Below are 22248 nucleotides of genomic sequence, written 5' to 3' on the forward strand. Positions count from 1 at the left end.
GTGTGTGTGTGTGTGTGTGTGTGTGTGTGTGTGTGTGTGTGTGTGTGCTGATAAAGGCTGCTAGGGTTTTAAGTCAGGTCCAGGACTGACGGACAGGCAGCTCTAGCAGCTTGGCGGCCTGCTGAGTCTTTTGGATAGCTCTTAGGCGGATACTGCAAGCTGGTTAAATCTCTACACCTTAGAGGTCCACATTGCTGGAGTTCAACGTCAGCAACATCTCTCTACACTGCTAGTCCATTTGACTTGGTCTTTTGCTGCTGAACAATGGCCTTAGAATGTTTAGAGATGACTCAAAGTAAATCATATTAAATCAGGAGAAAATGTCCAAAGTTCTAATTAGACTTAGTGGATAACGAAAAAGAAGGAACACATGTCGGGATGCCAAATCGCTCCCCCGTTCAGTCATTGGCTGTTCTTATTTTTTCCTGACGTGTGTGTGTGTGTGTGTGTGTGTGTGTGTCATGTGTCTGCTGATTCACTAATATGAAAATTAAGTTTAATCTCAGCCAGAATGAATGAGTAAATCAACTTTAGGTCAGTAACACACAGTCATTCATGTTCCTGTTATCCACTTTGTAAACGTACTAAAAAAGACAGAAGACTGTGGAACACAGAGGCAGCAGAGTGGGATGAAAATATATGGAATAGGTTTTATGCTTTTAACTTGTTGCTTGAATAAATTGATATCATTTTCATCTGCATCATCAACCTGACCACACCCTCTTCCCAGACTTCCACGTGAGTGGCAGGAGAAAGTGTAATTAGTTTGCGTGTAGTGTCACCACTAATAATAGCACCAAACATTCTCTTCAGACATGGCTGGAGAAAAGGTCTCTCTGTGATGTGAAAGATACCCATTTGTAGCAAGATGGAGAGTGCCTTTTCCCAATTCTCTGCCTTTTCCTGCAAATCACTAAATGGCCGTGCATCATTTTGTCTCCCACTTTGCTAATTCAGTGGATAATGGCTCCTATTTATGACCCAAGAAGCTTTTCTCCGTCAATTACCGTATTAGTCATAAAACCAGTTCCATCCCTCCTCTTACTCCCCCTCTCCCAAACGACAACAAAAAGGAAGTGTAAATGGAGCTGTCTCATATTCACATATACCCACCTCCCACTTTCCACCACTCTATAATCACAGTGCTGGTGTATTCTGTGTTATCAGGTCCAACAGAGGTGGCGGCCAGTAGCAGGTGGTAGCTGTATTAGCTTAACAAGCGTCTGTGTGCACAGTGTGAGGTTTTTTTTTTCCCCCTCTTGCTGGCCGATTGTGTTTGCCGGGATCTATTGTATTCTCGGGGCCTTGTGAAGATAGCCGGGCCCCCATTGCTGGTTATTTTAGCTCGGGCCATGTTACCCCGCCAGGCAGATAAGGACGGGTCTTGTGTGCTTATCTGGGCAGTGCCGGACCTCCGTCTGTCTGAGGGGAAGCTTTGGGGAATAAAGAGATACGTAGGTAGAAAGGACAAATGGCCACTGCAGGCGCCATGTCCTTTCAATGTCATCTATGTTAACATAATGCACACTGTTTGATGGAGACTTTTATACAAGGTACCTTACAGCAAAAGAATAGTGTACATTTTTAAAATAGGCGGCACCGGTGGGAATCCAACCTCTGTGCCCTGTGTGTTTACGTGCACAAAAAGCAGAGGAGGTTTTACAGTCATGAAGAATGGAAATATATTGAATGGTTTTACACTTTAAATTGTACATCTTTGACTTATTATCTACTTTTACGCAGTAGATCTAAAGATGGCTGATGATTAAAGGGGCTAAAGGTAGCGTTATTACAAACAAAGATTCAGGTAATGATACAATTACTGTAAATAAAGAACCTGCCAGCTTTTGCCAGCTTCAAAATCAGATTGTATATAATGTACTTATTTCAGATGAAGTCAACGAGATAGTCCATCGCAAAGTGACTTACCCTAAACCTTACCACATCACATGTGTAGGGGAGAGCAGCGCTACATGTTTTATGGGAAACATCTCTCAGCACAGTAGCACTAAAGAGTATCGACCACTGGACGGAAATATAGGGATTAACATCATTGTTGGTCAAGTTCATTTTAGGTGATTGTAGCAGAGGACTGACATATAATATTAATATGTTATATTGATGCTGCACATTACAGAGGCGGTCCTTAAACAGGAAAGCCACATGTTTGATTCCCTACAACAGCCAGTGTGTGTCCACTGCTGTTGTCCATGATGTAGATACTGAATCTACACACAATGCATGAGACGTTGTGAATGAGCCTGTAACAATAATAAGGTGTGGTCTATGCCATCACACATTATTGGGACTTTTTTTTAAGCACTTCAACCCTGACGCTACTCAACCTTTTCTAACCTGCAATTACTGACGACGTACCAAGGTTCAAATTCCAGAAAAGTGAAAGTCAATGGTAACTGCCAGCAGAATCCCAGAGGCACACAGCCGATGAAAATAAAAAAAAAAGGTTAATTACGCTCGTCAGAGTTCACACAACCACACACTGCATGCCTGTAGTAATTGCACTATAGTAGACATTCATGGGCCGTTTACCCAACCTGGGTTGATTGGAAGTTAAATAATGTTTATGACGTTGAAAAATATTAAACTGACTACCTGACTAGTGTAAAAAAAAAGAATACATTAGAAAGAGCACGTAAGTGAGCAAGTGAGTGTTGAGAGAGAGAGAGAGACAGCAGACCTGAAACGGTACTTCTGTTATATAATTATGTGTCATTTTCTGGTTTCCAGGAGAGTCTACGCCACTTTAATAGTCTGTGTGAAACGGGACAACATAACATAAATACCCACTGAACATATTGTGCAGAGATAACAGGACGTCATATATAGTTCAAAGGACAATAGAGGTGATCGGTTTACAGCCATCATTTCACAAAATGCACTCAGGCAGTATGTATGAAGTGTCTTCTATAAGGAGGTGTTAGAATTGTTGTGAAACTTGATGCAGAAGAAAGGAGAACACTTTTTAAAAGTTTCGGATTCATGATATATGCTACACGTTCTGTCCTGCCCTCCCGCTTTACATCATATATTCTAGTCCCTGGTCCTCCTGTCACCTCCTCTCCTCTTCTAGCTTTCTCTTTTCCACTGACCTCCCACCTCCTCCTCTCCGACAACCCCTATATATATATATATATATATATATATATAGATATAGATATAGATATAGATATATATAGATATATATAACCCCTTTTTTTTGTGGTAGCCCCCCCAGCTTTCTTCAAACCTTCCCGAGGTAACGTTGAAAACAGTCCATTATGAGAAAATCCTGGATCTGTCAGGAGTTAAATCCAGACTGACGTGTGGGCTGGTGCGTTCATTGTACTGTACATCTCCCTCATCCTGTGAAGCAAGAGGGAAGAACAGGGAAGAAGGCGACTGGGTGGAAATGTCGAATGGTCCAAGGGAAAACTAATCAAAGAGCGCTGGCCTTCAGCAGAACCACTGCCACAGGCCTGCTCTGTGTAAATCCCTTTTCTGTCTCGACAGAGGGCACATTGTAACGGGAGGTCAACTGCAGAGGAGCTGTGTTGTGTAAAGCTGCATTGTGCAGATTCAGAATGGAAATTGAGATTGAAAAATGCTAAAAGGGACCATTGTTTGCAACGGACAAATAAAGGAGGCCTACTCCTTCACATGGACAGTGCTCATATCACCCGCCTACACAACCTCCATAATATATACGCCTGTAAAATATAGAGTAGATGATTTATGTTAGACTTTCCATCTTTAATTTGGTGGGTAATCTGTGATGTGTATAATCTCATCAGAAGGTCAGTTTTGTTAATGATTCCCGCCTTTAATGGTACATTTAAACAATATGCAACAGGTTGAGAACAACCTCTTCAGCCAATGCTCCAATGCTGGACATGTTTGGAAGATCATCATTTCTTATGTTCAACTGCCATTACATATCCTCATCAAAACTGGGCTCTTTTAGATTAGATTATTCTTTTAGAATGAGGATTTAGGAAAATCGTCCTTCTATCGGCTTATTTTTTAACAGATGCAGAGTAATATTTGAGGGAGCCAAGACATGTACTCTTTCATTTGACCTTGAGAGTGCCAGGAATCTATACTTTCAACATCAAAATGATTGCCAGCAGTGTTTTTGAAGCTGAAGAGTTTCATCCTTGCCCTTTGGCTGATTTATTTAGCTCAGCATGTTGTCTGTCAATGTCCAACACGCACAGCCAATCAGGATGATGTTTTATCATATGACCATTCAATCCACAAATGCAATGAAGTTAGCACTTTAATTGAATTGCTGTGTGCACAGTGGGAGTAACGCCTTTAATCCTGGCAGTGTAGTTAGTGTCACGATCTACCCCTAGAGCTGCATATACCGTATATGCAGATGACAAAAATATAAGCAAGATAAAAGTTGCTCCGCTCAGCTCCTTGTAAATAACTCTAGCTGCCTACCATAGTCTGAAAAAACAAAACTATAGCATTTCTTTTAGTTCATTTGACCATGGACAGCACATATTCTTGCTTTCAGTGATAATCTTGCAATCACAGTCATCTAAGCTCGTAAAATCAAGGTTAAGTGTGTCTGACGCTGGCGCACACTTGTAAGCAGGGCAGAAACACATTTTGGTGTTTGTTGTGACGTGCGTAGGCACTCATCCTTTAGAAATCCTCTCCTACCTGAAGAAATCCAGCTGGTAGAGGACATTGTGAAAACTGCTTTTGAGATTAACTAGCCGACCGACCGCTAGTTAAACCAGTTTGTGTATGCTGGTGTAATATTTGCGTCAGGGATATTTGGCTTGTTAGTTGGGGGCGGTGAGATGAACTTTGCATGCGGTGCCTCCGCTTTCCTGAAGCAGTACACTCACCCTTCTTCTTCTTTTCATTTCCCTTGTCCTACACTATTTCTTTTTGCCTCGTTCTCTCTAAATATCCACTCTCTATCTCTCCTTACTCAATAATACATGCAGGAACTCTCCTTCATATGTGTTTAGTAGTGCCTGGAGACTGGTGTCGGCCTATGGTCCCTTAATTATTAATTTGACGTTATGCGCTAGCCGTTTGATCATCCTCGCATATCTGTATGATTCCAATATAACGAGTTCCCCAGGAGGATCTGTTCCTTTTTCTCTCTCTTTCTCTCTATTTCTATCAGGCTTGTTGTTTTGAACCCTCTGCAACCAAGACATGCAAGAACAAATCTGCACCAAAGGCACCAAAATGACTTACTTTTTTTGATGGACAGTTACACAAAGGGTCTCAGTTCTATGCCTGCAAACATTTTGTCGTGGTCCAAGTGAGAATTGCACCAATTCTTGTGGGTTTGTCAGCGAAATACTCTATCAAACAGCAAAAGTAGTGTCAAACTGTTTGAATAATTTAAAATAAAAACAAAACCCCACATGCGTTGCCTCATCTTCCTCAAGCCCTTTTCTTAGAGTTTGCTACTGTGCTGATAATACTCAGATTCCATTCTCCCTATGGAGAGATCTTTGAGCTACTAATCATCAGCACCTTGGCACACGCTCAACATATAAATTCACAGCGTCATGATTTACACACAGAATTACACAGCACTGAAACTACGGTACTAGATGAGGAAGGGCACTCTTCTTTATTTCCACGTATGTGTGTACTGCAGGGGGTGATTCAGGTGGTCCAGTGGTTAAAAAAAGCAACCGGTGCGACACTTGATTTGATGTCGATAGGCCACTATGGATGGATGGTGATCTGTCGCTCTGTTTGTTTGTCTGTTCTGAATGTCTGTCTGTCTATTTATTTTGTATCTCTCCAAAGCTGAACCCGGCTGTCTCCTATTACATATCCAAGACTTCGCTCTGCTGAAGGAACAGTGTGTGTGGGTGCAGTGAGAATAAGATGCAGAGGGGCTCGGAGAGAGGAAAGTGTGGGATTGCGTAACATTACAAAGAGGCGCACTCGTATCCGTGTGTAGAAATAGACATTTGGTAGTCTGTCTTTTCGGAAGTGCATTCACCGAAAACAACTGCGGTAGTGACAACTCGTCTCATGGCGTGTGCTAATGTCTTTCTCTCTCTTTCTGTCCGTCCTTGTCTTCCCCCAGCATCACCGCGGTTCACTAAAGTTCCCGTTGACCAGATTGGCGTCTCGGGGGGCGTGGTCTCCTTTGTGTGCCAGGCAACAGGCGACCCCAAGCCGAGGGTTAGCTGGAACAAGAAGGGCAAGAAGGTCAACTCCCAGCGTATAGAGGTGAGTCAACGAGCCCTGCTGATCACCGCTGTACTCTACGGGTGAGGAGGGCAACTTCATTGTCGCTGTCCCGTACCACGTCACTGAATTGTCATGCAACACTAAACGCTGCCCTGCACTACTTTTCACATTACAAGCACAGTCTCTTTTTGCAGTTAGTTTGCTTTCTACACCCACGGTTTTCACAAATAGTTTCCATGGACTGGCCTCTCTAATGTCTTGGCCATGTGCAGGTCCACCAGTGGTTACAGTTGCCCAGTAACGCAATGCAGAGCCCTCCCATTCCTCCCTCTCTGTCCTCTTTGCACTTGACTGACTTTGTCTCAGTTGTCACTTTCTTGTTTCCAGCACTGGTTCTTTTTCTGCAAACCGCCCTGTCTGTGTGAATGCATGTGTGTGTGTGTGTGTGTGTGTGTGTGTGTGTGTGTGTGTGTGTGTGTGCCTTATTCATGATGTTTGTTGTTCAGTTCTCGGCAGGCGTCCCAGATGGCATCTCTAAAAAGTCTTGATTGATGCTCAGTGTCTCTTAATTAAAAAGTTGCTTTCGTTAACGTCGGCGGCGCACAGAGATAGACATGCACACACTGCAGCATGAAGACCACCACAGGGGAGGGGGGCTAAAAAAGCAAAAACAATAATGACAACAACATCAACGGGGGGAGCAGCAGCGTCCCAACAGAAGACAAAATAAAAAGTTGTGTTTGTACGTTCCTTTCTTCTGCATGCTAAGTGGGAAACAAAGCCAAGGGCGTGAAGGAGCCCGCCAGAACGGACACTTCTCTTCCTCCGTTTAGCAGAAATGAAATAATGTGCAAAGGGTTTTTGAAGTAGTTGTGATTTTTTTTCCACCCCCCTGTTCTTCCCTCTCGACAGCCGCTTTGATATCGATCACGATGCCATGCTCTGCAGTGTTTTTAGCCTAATTAGTGGCTCAGCCCTGAGATGTGCAGCAGTGGAGCAGCAGGGCTGCTCACGACTTGCACTTGTATCTCAAAGTCATGCTTTGCTCAGAGATCTCAGCACTGAACCCTTCGTTGAGATGGTGTAAGCTCCTCTAAGGAACGATCGATGTTGGAAGAGTAGGTTTGCCGTGAGAATGGCCGACAGGCTGACCATCTTCTCGAAACATTTCATCCAACTGGAATTAGACAAAAGAGAATCTGACTGGCTATATTAAAGGGAAGGGGTAATTGGTTCAAAGATGCCACGATTTAAATTCTAGCCTTGTGTCTCTGCTTCTTGCTACAGGATACATGGCTGTTGATGTGTTTTTCACGACCTATTGTGTCAAAACTGCCGTTCTCTCAGCCACTGGCATCACATTTTGAAATATAGACACATTTAAAAGGTGCCTATTAAAGTTGTGCTACTGTTTGTAATGAGGGAATTATTACATTTGTTTTGATTGATTAAATCAAAAAGTAAAAACTTTATTGGCAGGTCCAGACTATTTCAGACGTACTTCATTGATCTTGACATTTAAAACACCCCAATGCTGATGTCCAGTTAGGTAGAACACTGTAGATTTACATTTTCTTCGTAATGCTGAAACTGCACTTTGCCATGTTTTTTGCTGTACTAGAATGATACATATCTTTAAAAACTCGGTGTACACAAACACATCTAACCAAAATGACACCACTTTATTGTAGAATTGACGGAAAGTGCCTTATGTTGTTAACGTGAGTATAGCCCACAAAGCATATTAACGTTTATGTAATATTTATTTTATCATAACTACCGCTTCTCTCTATTCAATATTCCCGGCACATGGTGCGTGAGTGTTGCCTGATTTGGTTTTTAAGAAGCACTTTCAGCAACGGGCTTTACAGAGAACAAAGAGCATAATTACAGATGGAAAAGAGGAGATGAAAACAAAGAAAAGAGAGCACATCACACGCAGAGATATTGGGATGGGCTGGATTGTCAAATCAAATCAAGTTTGTATGGTTCCACATTTTACATAGCACAGCACACAGTCCTAGTACTAGGAGCAGTGGGCAGCCACTTAACCCGTGCTACTTTAACTTTACCGTGCCGGGGAGCAGTCTGGGGGTTCAGTGCCTTGCTCAGGGGCACCTCGGCAGTGAGTGCCCTACCAAGGATATCTTTTTGTAACTAACATAATAAACATAATAACATGTAACTTTCATATGTCTTTGGTTTTGGGTAATGTTTCTGATCAATTTTGACAAACTGACTTCTTAGTTTAACCTAGTTACATTTAAAACATAATAACTCATCCTCCAAGAAAATAGCTTGCTCTATCGCTCTATGCTAATGCCAAGTTGAGTTCAAAACTGTCTAACTTAACCTTGTTGTTGACTCTGCCCAACAGACCATTGAGTTTGACGAGGGTGCCGGTGCCGTACTCAGAATCCAGCCTCTCCGAGCGCCACGTGACGAGAACATCTACGAATGCGTTGCTGAGAACAGCGAGGCAGAGATTACTGTCAATGCCAAGCTGTCCATCATCCGAGGTGAGTCCTGCATTATGAAACAGAGTGCAGGGGGCTAACTACAAAATAAATCATTAAAGTGGGCGTCCGTGAGCTCCTCAAGTTTTTTATGATGACATCTTGCCTTGGGAGTTTTTGCCAGTGAGCGAGGGCTGTACTTTGCTTGGAGTTTCTGTACTCCAGTACTTGTCTGGGAAGCCATTTTGGCTTTAGCCGGAGAAGCCGTTCAGCTGGGTCATAAATTGCAGACAAGACTCTTCTACTGATGTGATTTTATTAGATTTTGGCACATACAAAGATTGTCTTCTTGTGCACTAATACTACTATATAAGCTCAATCATTTACATGAATCATCACTCGAGAAGCTTAATGAATACATGTGGAAATGTGGAGAATTATCTCTTAAAGCTTTTGTGCGGACATGTGTCACAGCCTAAAATAGACTCGTACTCACAGCAAATGGACGGTGTGAAGGCTATTCATCAAGGATCCATCAATGTAATGGAACTAATCAAATGTCCATTCATTGAAGAGCTGCACCTCTATTTGGCCACGGTGCAAACCCATAAGATCCCTGAATGACAAAAAAAAAGATTGATTGGTCACCCACATACAGTCAGGGCACAGTGGTGGACAGATGTGTTTGGAGATGCACACAGGTGTAAAATAACAGCTAAACTTTGAGGACCTATTATTAATCTGCTCCTATAGGTGCAAGTTTGGATTCAGCAAAGATATTATACCATTTGTTTAGCTCTGGCTTGCTTAGAGGACATAGAGGACGGTATCATCGGCAAGTAAGCATGTGGTCGCACACTCCCGCTTTCTTCTCTATCGTTCTACCTGTCTCTGTCTGTCTCACACACACACACACACACACACACACACACACACACAATGTCTTCTCTTCTGTTCTCTCCTGTTGCCATCTGCCATGTTTCCAGGGCTGGATGAAGCTGAGCTATTGCTGGCTGGCTGGCAGCACACGAGCTAGGCCTTCTTGGCTGTCAAATCCACAGGCAGTGCGGTGGGGTGGGGTGTTGGACCAGGGATTGGAAGCCTGGCCCAGCATCCTGGGTTAGTTATTGTTAGCAACAAACCCCCCCCCCCCCCCCACCCTGGAAGCATGCTGTTGGGTGCCGGGGGGTGTGAGTGCCTCAGGTGCCTTTCAAAACTTGATGTAGAATTTGGATTGTGGTACTTAGAATTTGAAATGACATGTGCGTTCCTGTTTCTACTCATGCCATACATTGATGTACATTGAGTGAGCAGGTAGCAGTTTGGTGCTGTGCTTAAGGACGTCTGATTTCTAGGATCCTTGAATCTAAAATGTCCTTGCAGGATCATGTTTGAAGCTTTTATATGTCAGTACATGACCCGAAAGCAATCGCGCTTTCAGCCTGCTCAAAACAATGACATTAAATCATGTTTATTCAACATATGCTATTCACAGTCAAAACCCAATTTATTTATGGGGAACTGTAAAAATCATGTCCGGAAAGTCCTTTAAAAAGAAAGAGTGGACACATACAGACAGACTGGAAACAAGAAATTGAAAACAAAGAACAAGCAGACCAAAGTTCAAACTACAAGCCCAGGCTTGTGCATGTCAGTGTGTGCAGTTGTGTGGAAGAGCACAGGGCATAACCCAGGGCAGTCCAGAGGAGCAGAAGGAAAATGAAAAGTTATTGGAATCAGCCCGACAAGGTTTCCTCTAGAGCCCAGAGGAAGACAGCATCTTTCAGGCCCAGGCAGGACCCGGCACTGAAGGAGGGGTGGGAGTGTGAGGACGGAGGTTGAAGATGCGAGACGAGCAGCAGAGGTGGAGAGCAGTACGTTCTCTCTGTTTTCCATGTTTAATGAGGTCGGGTCCCCCTGCATTAACCCATTAGGAAGGAGATAGGAAAAGATATAGAGAGAAAAATAGAAAATATGGGAGAAGAGACGATTTAATTCATCGGTAGAAAGTGAGAAAACGATTGAGGATGAATTTAGCGAGAAAATGCAAGTAGTGATGTAAGTAGAGCAAACCAGAGGGAGAAATAGGTGAAAATAAAAGAGAAGCGTTGGCCAAAGATGAAGGGAGAGAAAAGGGGGGGGGGGGGGTGCTGTGGATGATTGGCAATGTAGAACAGGTGAGGAGGACAATAGCCGAACCTGGGTTCTTGGAACAGGGGCAAAGGATTATGGGATATGGGACAAGGCACAAGGGACACATCCACAGTAAACAGAGGAGTTGTGGTGTGGGATCTGGAGAGGCAAAAAATGGGTCACCATGATGCGTGCCATGGCCAGAAAAGCCATGGCACGCATTTGTGAGGAAATCCAGCCCAATGCACACACGCTCCCAGGAACAAATCGAATTACATCGATTTAAACCAACATGCATGGCTTATACGACAATCACTGTGTTTACATGGACATGAAAAATGAATTCATGAGGCTTATCCCAGGTATGATCATATTGTGGATTGAATATTTACACGAGCACAGAGTAATTGGGTTATTCATACCCCCCGTATAAATGATACATATTAGTATCCCGGTTCCTAATTGCTGCGTCTTATTTGCGCAGGCGCTGTGATGTTTACAAAAACAAACCAGAGATGAGAGCGACTAAACACTACGCAGTACATTTACTACCACTTGACAATTTAATTGCTTATTTCTTCTCTGCTAATATTGCCCAAAGAACTTACAACTCAGCCTCTTTTTATTCCCGAAAGACAAAAGTGTTTTTCTTCGTCGCTCCAGAAGTGAGGCGCTTTTTTTTTGCTGTCGCCATTGTTTGTATTTCTGTTGCATCACTTGGCTGAAGCGGCCCCTGCACAGGTAGTCGTCGGCGCTCAATAACCGGAATTAGGTGTATACATGCAACAGTATCGCGGCTTCCTTTCTCCAGCTGAGGTTGCTCGTATACAGGATAAGGGCTTATCCAGGTTTCTTAAAACAAGATAGGATTTTTACATGTGGAAACACATCAACGGGATACTCACAAAAAACAATCATAAATAATTTAATGTCGACAATCTCACTGTAATGCTTGTACACACTTATTATCAAACGGTCAGGAAACTCCCATAACCCATAAATGAGCATTAATACTTACATAGTCCACATGTATATATGTATAGTCACTGCTCAGTAGCACACATACGGTATACACACACAAAAGCGTGCAGTCCACCGTTTTTTTTCTGTCATAGCGCAAAATAATTGAATATGAAAGTGAACACATGTATACTTCAATGCTTGGCAGCACTGATAGAGATATGCGCACATACAGCAAAGATGCACACAGATACCGTCGATGTGCATGCACATCACCGCCTTCAACACTTAATGTGCTGACGCTGACTTCCATTTACAAAAACATGTACACATTGCAGGATACAGACATTCTGTTGTCTGTGTTTGTGTGTATGTGCGTGGATGTTTTTGTTGGTGGCAATGGAAGGGTGCCTTTAGGATCGACTGTGACACCTCCTTGCTCCACTGCCTCAGCTGAATACCTAAGATGCGGACCATCTGGCTCCACTAAGACTTGCACACAGTCCTCTGGGAGTCCTTGGAGAGGGACTGACAAACGTATGAAGCACACTCTTGAGATCTGACTCAACTTGCAGCTTGCTGTGTTTCTTTTTTTTCATGACAACATTCTTTTGCTGTTTTTTTTGGATTTGCCTGTTTTTCAGGCAAGTGTTTTAGAATGTCAAAGTTGCCACTGGGATACTGTCAGTTCATGCTGTTGTGGGGAGATGACGGGGAGTTATCTCGCTTTGTGTGGCTGTATTTTAGACCGCTGCAGTCTTTAGTTCTGTGATTACTGTTGCAAATTGATTCTCCCCCCCGTGGCATCCCAACGAGCAAAAACTGTGATTGATGGGATTTGGTCTGATATTCTTTTTTCTTGTGAATATGATGTTTCTATGCGTGTGTTTGGAAAACCCACCGTTCAGATCACAGTAAGGTTTTAAACATTTAATAACCATGTTAGGTGATTTAAACCTCAGTGATGAATCCATGGAGCTGAGAGTTTTTCTTATGAAGTGACAGTCTGGTCTGTGCTGTTTGAACCATCAGACTCTCCTCTGACACACACACACACACACACACACACACTCGGATCACTTCTCTGGTCTGGCTTTAAATGAGTGCTAGATACCAAGCCTAGCCATGAACTACATTTTCTTGCCGTGCACCTGTGTGCACACGCCCACACACACAGTCCCACTCACATCTTGCTTATTTTCTTTTGCCACTCCCGACCAGGTGGAACCGATCAAACGTTCTCTGCTTCTCATCGCTCATTTACTCTCTCGCAAAACTCTCCAATCGTCTTGCTTTCTCTCAGAGTATGCCAAGTTGCCAGTCTGGTTGTCAACCACAGCACTGATTTAGTTCATATATATTTTAAGTGGTCCTTTAGTTTCGCCTCCAACTCCTCCTAACTTCACCCCTCCTCCTCTTCTTTCTCTGGCGAAAGCTTCTTCTCGAGGATTATTTGTTCTAAGGTAGAGTAGACACGGGTAAATGTCAGACGGGCAACATTTACATATAAAACCAACACCAGCCAGGGCGGATGCAATCTCATGCACACCGGACTTTGATCTCGGCTTTCAGTTTACAAATGTTGGCAAAGAGAATAGGATACCGTGTCCATTTGGATTCAGCCATGTTAACAGGAAATGTATACCTACTTCACGGTTTATTATGTTGTTTGTACAAGTGGAGTTTTGTTTTCTAGCTACACGTGGATTCAGGTCAACACAAGCTGCATGTGCCGCTTCAACTGCGGGTTTTAAATTGACTGATGACTCCGCCCATGCCACCCTGTGCCGGTCATGTTCGGGTATTACAGAGGGAGTTGGGGCGTGGCGTGCATACTGTTTGATCAGGCTGTCTGCTAAATGGCCGCTCTCTTGTGAAGGAGCGGGTAATGATGAGTTTTAATGGGCTTCTGGATCCTGATTCATGAACAGTCTGTGCACAGATCAAGCCCAGTGAATTCTAGACACCTCTTTTCATGGGAGAAGGGGTGAGAAGGAAGGGGGGGGTGAAGGGGGGTGGGAGGCAGACGGAGGTGCAATGATGAGATGGAACAAAAGTGTGTTTTATCTCTCTCTTGCCCAGTCCTTCTCTTCTTTCCGTCTCTACCAATCTTCTTTCTTTGTATTTCACTGGTTGTGTGAGAGAGAAAGTACAGCCTGTTGGAGTGGACAGCAGGCTGGAGGGTGATGTATATAATCACTAGTGTGCATGTGTGTGATACAGCCATTTATCAAGTGGATTATAAACAACCTGCAGAAAAGAAAAAAATATTCTGATGTATTTAATAACTGCTGTTTGTCACAAAACTGCAGACCAGCCTGCAGAGGGCTTTAAGTCCCTCGAGTCCTTTTGTAGACAAAAAAACATATTTTACCTAAAATGCTTTTGCAAATCTGACAAAAATGAATCAAAATCTGCTTTGAAATACTTGGATGCTACCTCAGCTAAAATGAGCAATACTAAGGAGAAGATGGAGAGAGGAGGAGGACAGAAAGGGAGAGACAGAGGTTGGAAAAGGTAAGCCTCACATAACATTAGGTTATGTTAAGAACGCTTCTCATCTTTACAGCTTTTAGTGTGCTTATGTTTGCAATCAGAGTTAAGGAAGAGTGGGATTTCTCCTTGCGTGTGTGATGCAATCCTATTTCAAAATTGTTTCAGATTTTAAAAGTCTGAGCCCGGGCTACGACAGATGGGAAGAGACAGGAGATGACAAGAAGAGAGAAAAATAGAGAAAACTTCTCCTTGCTATTCATTTCATCAGTATTCCCTGTGCGTATCTAACAAGTACCGGCACAAATACACATTTAGGTTTGTGAAATATTCCCTGAGTCCATTCGTGACCCGTTGGGTTTTTGTAACCTCTTAAATCTACATTTTTTACATTTTCTCACAAATATACGGGTTGTTAAAAAGTAAACTCTTCTCTCCTGAAACTTACTTTTTGCAAATGCATGTTTTTCAGTTTTTTACATTTACATTTCTTTTGCATTGATTTGTCCGGGGTTAGTTTTTCTTCTGGCTTTTCTCTTTGTAGTGCTGATGCTCTGCTGATTTGGTGTCGGAGGGTTGAATGCTTATTTTAGTTGGTGTTCAGAGGAAGAGGTGAGTCCAGGGCATCAGTCAGGCTGGATGAAAAATTAATAAGACACATCGTGAAACATGAGCAGGAGTGTGCATGTGTATGAGACACAGAGTTAGTTGTGTGACTGTGTGTTTGTGGTGTGTTTAAGTCTTTTTTCTGTGTATGAGTGTGTGTGTGTGTGTGTGTGTGTGTGTGTGGGGGGGGGGGAAATAAGGAGAGGTAAGAGAGAGAGAGAGAGCCAGCAGGCAAGCAATGGCTACCCCGTAATGAGACAGTGAAGAATAAGCTTGGCAGTATCAGCAACAGATCTGGCTGTTCTTCCTCTTCCTTACCACCTGCCTCTGAGGTGATCTTTGCCCCCTTCCACTAGTCTCATACACCTATAGCAAGAGCAAGACAGATAGGGGAGGGAAAATGCAGAAAAGAGTGGCAGTAAGGTGAGTAGAAAAGCAGAGGTAGAAGGAGGAAAACACTAGAAATGCTGGAATAAAGAGGAAGAAATTGGTACCGTTCCTATTTTCTTATTGCGCTTTTGTTGTACTTACTGAGTTCAAGGCAATGAGTCAGTGGTCTCTAGCCATGTAAGAAGAATTTTGAAGACGACTGACAAGAACGAAGACATGACTCTGAGACCCAAACATACCTCTCATGACCGAGTCCACGCTGAGCTAATGCGATGTACTCTCTCAGTTGTTTTTGTCAATTTTCATTCCCACTCACCGCCTCCACCAGTAAATAATACATCTGAGTAGCACCCATGAGTGCAGGTTACCGGCTCACAGCAAACCCATTCTTGCATGAGGCACCTTTTTTTTCACTTGCAAATGTTAACAGTACGCTCTCCTTTTGCATAACATCACAATCACATCAAAACAGCTATTTTTGTTCTTTTTTGTTTTGTTTTGTTCTTATTCTCTTACATTTGACGAGGATTATGTCTTGACGTGATCATGATGTAATGGTGCTTTTGAGGTTCTACTCCGGTCTTTGTCGGGATTCTCTAGCTGTTATTGGTGTATAGTAGAGGGCAGGCTTGGCACAAACAACAAAAACATCGGCGGATGTTGACCAAATGTAGGGCCCTCATGCCCCAGATCTCTCATTAAGGCTTACAGAGTTGTTTGTTTCTTCCTTAGAAGTGTTTCTTTGCTGTCCTTCAGCGACTCTGGCACTTCCTTTCTAGATCTCCCTACACACCTTTGACCCTTTTCTCCCCCTGTTCCCCTTCATACCTCCATATTGGCATTTGTATGCCTGCCAGACTATTGGCAGCCTTCTATCTTTCTCACTCTGTCTTTCTCTCAGGGAGAAAAAAAAGTTTGCTCGAGAGGAAATTCACTCAGATGCGAGTTTATGGCCTCGGAATCCTTTGATCCTCGGAACCTGTAATGCAGTAATCATGTGTGATTGAAGGATGAAGAAGGGGGACACAAGCTGAGCAGTAGCAAGAAAGATAAAGGTGAAAGAGGGAGAGAGAAAGAGATGGTGCTGATGGAGCGGGATAAGTGGAAGAAGCTTTCCTCTAGCCAGGGTTGGCTGGCTCCTGAACCTTCGCCATCAATTTCATATAATTCCTGCTCAAGTAGAATGACCTTGGCCAGCCTAGGCATCTGGCCACAGCCAATATAAGACACTAGGGTAGAGTAAAAAGGCGAACAAAAAGGAAGAGATGAAGTGGCAAGCAGATGGAGAGCAAGGGGCAAGCAAAATAGGAGTAAGGGTCTGGCTGATTTGTTTACTTCTGGCTAGAGAGTTTAGATAAATAGATCCTTTGTCACAGCAACGAGTTGGCCAGGAGACTAAATTGAGAAATCAGGGTCTCCGGGACACTTGTACAACGATAAGCACTCACAGGGCTGATTGTCCTGGTGCCTCGCCCTGTGCCAGTAGATACCCTTATGTTTCCTCCCATATCAAGTTATTTTCCTTAATGAGATACAGATAGTGGCAAAGCAGAGTAGTTTCATCATTTTTTTATTTATTTAGCCATAGCCACCTTCAATGTGTACAGTCCCAAATATGACGAATGCCACTTTATCTGATGGCTGTAAATTCAAATTCAATTTCAAAGGGCTTTACTGACATGATGTAACACTCTACATAGCATGCCAAAGCATAGATACATGTTGCAAAATATTCAATTCAATAAAATAAACTTAAATACATAGTCCTACAAATCAAAAGTTGGTTGGGACAATACCAACAGGAAACAAAGCAGAAGTAACAAACAGCCAACAGCATTAACAATGTATGGCTGATGTTCATTTTCACTCCCTGTCCTTCAGTTTGTGAGCAGGCAGCAACGTTGGCTGCTGCAGCTCACAGCTCTTAGTGTCCTCCTCTGAGAGCTTTAGAACATGTTGGGTTCTTACATTTAAAAAAAGATATATATCTCACTTATGTTTTTATATTTCTCACATTTGGTAGAGAAGTCTAAAGCTCTGTGTGTATATATAATAATTCAAATTCCATGTAATTGAATCACAATGTGTTTAATTGATTTCCTTTCTCTCCACTCAAATAATTAAAATAAAATTCATTGTTACATGTCCAAAATTATCAAAATCTATATGTAAGTCAACTTTGATTGAAACTATTATTAAGATTTCTTGCATCATGTTTTCATTATATTCCATAAAATGTGTGGCAGTATTTTGGTCTGGGAATCAGTCCTCTGTAATTATAGTATGTGTATGAACGTATTCATATGAATGTGCAATTGGACATGGGATTTTACTTGACAAAATGTTTTTTTTAATTAATCCGATGAGACAATAAAAATAAAATAAAAATACCAATATTAATAAAAAACACATTTTGGAACAGTACATATTTAAAATATAAGATGAGCATGTGGAAGCAATATCATTGCAATAATAATATGCAGGTACCAAATCAGCAATCCATTCTACGAGAATAGTGGAGGTGCTCCACACTTAAGCATGAAATGAGAGTTGGGAGAAAGAGGTGGTTCCTGTGGAAACAGTGTGACTGACGACCCTTGGAGTGGCCCAACTCATGCATAAAGAGGAGCACGGGGATATGGCCTGGACCACCAGCTGCTTGCATATGCATGAGCCACCAGCCCAGGTGACTGAAGTCGTACAACGCGGAGGTCATGCTGTGGGCCCTGCAGGATTGGCAGAGTTGAAAAGACTTAGAGTCCTGCATGCTTCACAAGTGCCGTGCCTACGCTTCCTGCCCTCAAAGTTGGATGGCAAGCTTAACCACATTATTAGTATTTCCTCTATGATGAAACGAGTGTAATGTGTAATAAGTCTCAAACCACTATTATACAACACAATGCATGATCAAGAAAAATATTCAAATCTTGTAAAACCCAAGACTTGTTTATAGAATTGTTCGAGCATTGCAGTTGTGAGCGAGATGTACTTATCAGACGGACGAATAGAGAACAAGAGTGTGAAGGAAATAGCGTTCAGAAAGAGGCCAGTTGGAAGACGCTGTCCACGACCCACAAACCCATACACCCACATTCTCTGTTACAGCCATTACATGTCTGTGTGAATGGGGGGCGTCATTGTGTAGATACAGCTGAAGGGGAACGTGTTTTTGTTTTCCTTTCGTACACTATGACCTGGATGTGGGTTTTTTTTCGTCTCTCCCTGGTGAAGGCCCACATCCTTTGTGACTCTCATTGCCATGCCCGCGTTGTATTGCTGCCCCTCATATGCACAAGTGTTGATCTGCACACCAAAGTTGCCTCTAAATTTGTCTCTAGTAGCTTAGTGCACTGAGCTAATGGCCCACCCAGACAATATTACCTCACCCCCGCCCCACCCCCCCCCCCCCCCCCCCTCCAAAAGCTTTAGCAATTACTGTCAGTCTTGTTTTCAGGTCTTGGTATTTGTATGGGTTAGATTAGTTGCTTTGGCAGAAACGCCACAGTACAGCAGTTCAGCCCTCTAAATCCGTGATTGTTTTGGCCCAATGTGGTTTGGGAAGCTTAGAGAGGCCTTTGCTCCACATGTCAGGAGTAGAAAGTCTTGAATTGTACACACACACATATATATATATATATATATATATATGTGTGTGTGTATGTGTGTGTGTATGTATATGCAGGAGAATAAAGCTGAGCTGTTCTTGTGATTGAATGAGATGACATGCATTGCATTCTCTACAACAATTCAACAACAGAAGCCCATTTTGAGAGGCTTGTACAGCAGCATTGCCGCCCACACCGTGTGTTAATCTGACGTCAGATTTCAAGGTGCCCACTGCTGCACACATAAACTTGAATAAACACACACTCACACACTCACAGCCACCCACCCCTAAACCAGACCTGACTGGTTGACGTTTCTTTTCGATGAGGCATTTCCTTTAATGGCCCCGGCCTCATCCCCTGTCTCCCCTGGAGTTCTCCTGTCTTAGCCCAGACGCCTCAGCAGCCTGACGAGGGAGAGAGAGAGACAGAGACACAGAGAGAGAGAGAGAAAAGAGAGAGAGAGAGAAGAGAGAGAGAGAGAGAGCTCGATAAACTTCCAACGGTTGAGACAGATAAACAGAATATTTTCTTTACCTTTTATGTTGTTGTTTTTTGTTCCACCTCTTCTTCTTGCGAGCAGAGAATCTTCTGAGCTGTCCTTGACAATTACTTGTCTCTCTTGTCTCTGCTGTGTCTATCACGGTGGCTCACCACATCAGGGAAATGGCCTGTATTTTATGTTTTACCACTGAAGACTAGACCCGGCTTCCAGCAGTTAAATCCACGGGGTAACGACAGCGTTTCAGTCATGAAGGAATTGTCAAAACTCCTTTTCATCAGCTGCAACACATTAAAAAAAAAAAAAAAAAGATGAAAATGTGTTGCACGTTCGGTCATTAAAACACTTGAAAATGTGTGGAACAGTTTTCACTGAAGCTTCTTTCGGTTCACGAGTTTTAATGAAAGTAATATATTGATATCATTCAAATCTCAAATCATATTTTTGCTTCCAATTGTATCCTGTGAGTTTTGAACTGCTCACCAATGAGACTCTGTGCACACAATGGTGCAGCAACTCAGGCCAGTATCACTATCTTAATAGGTACACGCAATGCATGAGTCCAATTGGGCAATGGTGGCCTAAAGGTGAGAGAAGTAAGCTTGGTGACCGCAAGATTGTCAGATCAATCCCCCCCAGACGTCAGGATAAATACCGTAACCCCATCTGCTCTAGTGGAGCTGCTCATTGGCCAGCAGACCAGCAGATCAGACTGTTGTTGTACCGGACAGCGTCCAGGTTTCAATGTACTGGACATCTTCCAGTTGTGAATGTGTAACTGTGTGAATGGGATCAGGGCATTCCTCGAAAAGAGCTCTCAGTGAAATAAAAATGAAAAAAAATGATTCACTTTCAGAAACACTGACTGCAGCAGCAGTGTGTTTATTTGAAAATATATCAGCCAAGTGGTGTGTTGGTTTATACGGACTGGGCCTTCAAATCTAAAAACAAAAATATACAAATGACAAAAGATTAAACATGGTATAATTCCAAGCAGAAAGAATGTATTATTTCCTTTAGTCTTGAACAGCAGGATGTTATCAGTTTATGATTTCTGTCTATAGTGTTATCGATAAACAAGATTTTCTTTTCTTGGTTTGGTTCCTGGTGTTTTACAATCAATTTCTCTCTTCTTCCATTCTTTTGGCTTTTTACATTTGACAAAACTGTGGTCGTAACTGCTGCTTGTGCTGGTTGTCGCCATTTGTTCCCTAGACTATCCCCCTCTTGGCTTCTATCACTGTCTTTTTTCCTTTGGCAAACAAGCTGTGTGCTTGTTAGCTCAGCGGCGCTTTATTAATGTGACCTAATATGGGCTCAGAATTGGAGGTGGTGTGGAAAGTATTTGCAAATCGCCAACAGTTAGAACTGTCAGTGCAGTCACTTTGAATGCCTAAAGTTCTTGTCACTCACACATTTACATCTTCCCAGTGTAGCTACTTAAAACAGGGTTAAATCACAAGAGTCAACGGTCACTTAATGGAACACCCTGCTGCTTTGGAAATCAAGCCTGTGACCTTTTATCTTACAGGACATGTGTGTCTTCTGCATTACAGTGCCCTTACAGTACAAACATGTAAACAGCCCACATATAATAGTCTGAAACAGCCTCAGAGACCTACAAGGTACATAATCATCACACAGTTACCTTAAATATACCATCATATGGTCCCAAAGCTGACCCAACAAACTCATTTCGCGGTTCGATTAGCAATGCTGCAAACTTCTGCTGCAAACTTCAACGGGATGCTTCAACGGGATGCTGCAAACTTCAACGTCCCTCCCACATTTTTCAGTCTTGCTGTCTCACTCTCTTCATTTGTCACTCTTTCCCTCTGTCTGGTCTTTCAGGCTTTTTACTCTCAGGCTGTATTTCAGAGATTTGGATGTAAATGTTGCCCTTGGTGGCTGGATGTGCTAGGTGTGGAGAATACCAATGGGATATCAGACGTCTTTCTGGGAACAGAGCACGGGGGTAGAGGTTGAGTGCTTGCTGTATAATAACCATTATTCAGCTGAGATGGCTATCCAGAGAGGGCTATCGGTGCTGGGGCCAGAGACACTGTGATTAGATTTCCCCTGTGTTGCTATTCTTCTCCGTCCCTGGATCTTTCTTTGTCACTGTTCCTCTGTCTATCGCTGTGGATCTCTCAAAACAATCCCGATGGCTATAGAATTCGGGGAATGTGACATGAATGTGAAAGATGCATTGAAGACAGGGAAATTTCAGAATTTTCTTCAACTTCCGTGTTGTTTGGTTTGAAGCTATACATTTGGCTTTATACCATAATCATAAATTACCATCTGTCAACCACAGACAAGAAAGCTGCTGAGTGAAACAGACCCGTGTCCATATGGGATAAAGACCAGAAGCTCACACACCTGGTTTCACCCTTTCTTTTTTTTTAATAATAGCTGGAGGCTTCTAGCTGCTTTACTTCACGGCACCACCAAGTGCAGAAAGAAACAGATTGATCTCTTTCACAACATAAGGAATACAAGTATATGGCCTTGAACAAAACATAGTGTTGCAGATAGTTTGGAAACATTTACTTGGGAAGTAAATGTCTTCACGTCATTCCAGTCTAGACCTGCACCTGCACCTGCATTCTAGAAAATAGACTGTCCACAATACAGTTGTTCCCCGGCTTTACTACAGATCTTCCCTCTTCACACACTCTTACTCCTCTCTGTTCTCTGGCCTGCCTGTGTGATGTGAACACTTCTGGCTGTGTTGTGGGTGCAGAGCAAATGAAACTGTATTGTCTGTACAGCTAGCAGCTGGGACTGCCCATTAGTTAAACATCTAGTTATGTGTGTGAAGGAGAGCATGCCATTAGTATTCTTCACCATCTTCCACTATATTTATCATCCTCTCTCTCTCTCTCTCTCTCTCTCTCTCTCTCTCTCTCTCTCTCTC

At 42.8% G+C, this 22248-nt stretch overlaps 1 protein-coding gene across 17 annotated transcripts in view; it reads left to right on the forward strand.

The window, feature by feature from the left end:
• ptprsa (protein tyrosine phosphatase receptor type Sa) overlaps window positions 1-22248 on the forward strand; it is a 178756-nt gene that overhangs the window by 58383 nt on the left and 98125 nt on the right. For all 17 annotated transcript variants that reach the window (XM_031859728.1, XM_031859727.1, XM_031859735.1 and 14 more), the window contains exons 3-4: window positions 6077-6222; window positions 8561-8702. In XM_031859728.1, coding sequence (XP_031715588.1) covers window positions 6077-6222; window positions 8561-8702 — 288 coding nt within the window. The remainder of the gene's footprint in view (window positions 1-6076; window positions 6223-8560; window positions 8703-22248) is intronic.

Source organism: Anarrhichthys ocellatus, unplaced genomic scaffold (genome assembly GCF_004355925.1).
Source record: "Anarrhichthys ocellatus isolate YVR2014 unplaced genomic scaffold, GSC_Weel_1.0 scaffold22, whole genome shotgun sequence".
Lineage (NCBI taxonomy): Eukaryota > Metazoa > Chordata > Actinopteri > Perciformes > Anarhichadidae > Anarrhichthys > Anarrhichthys ocellatus.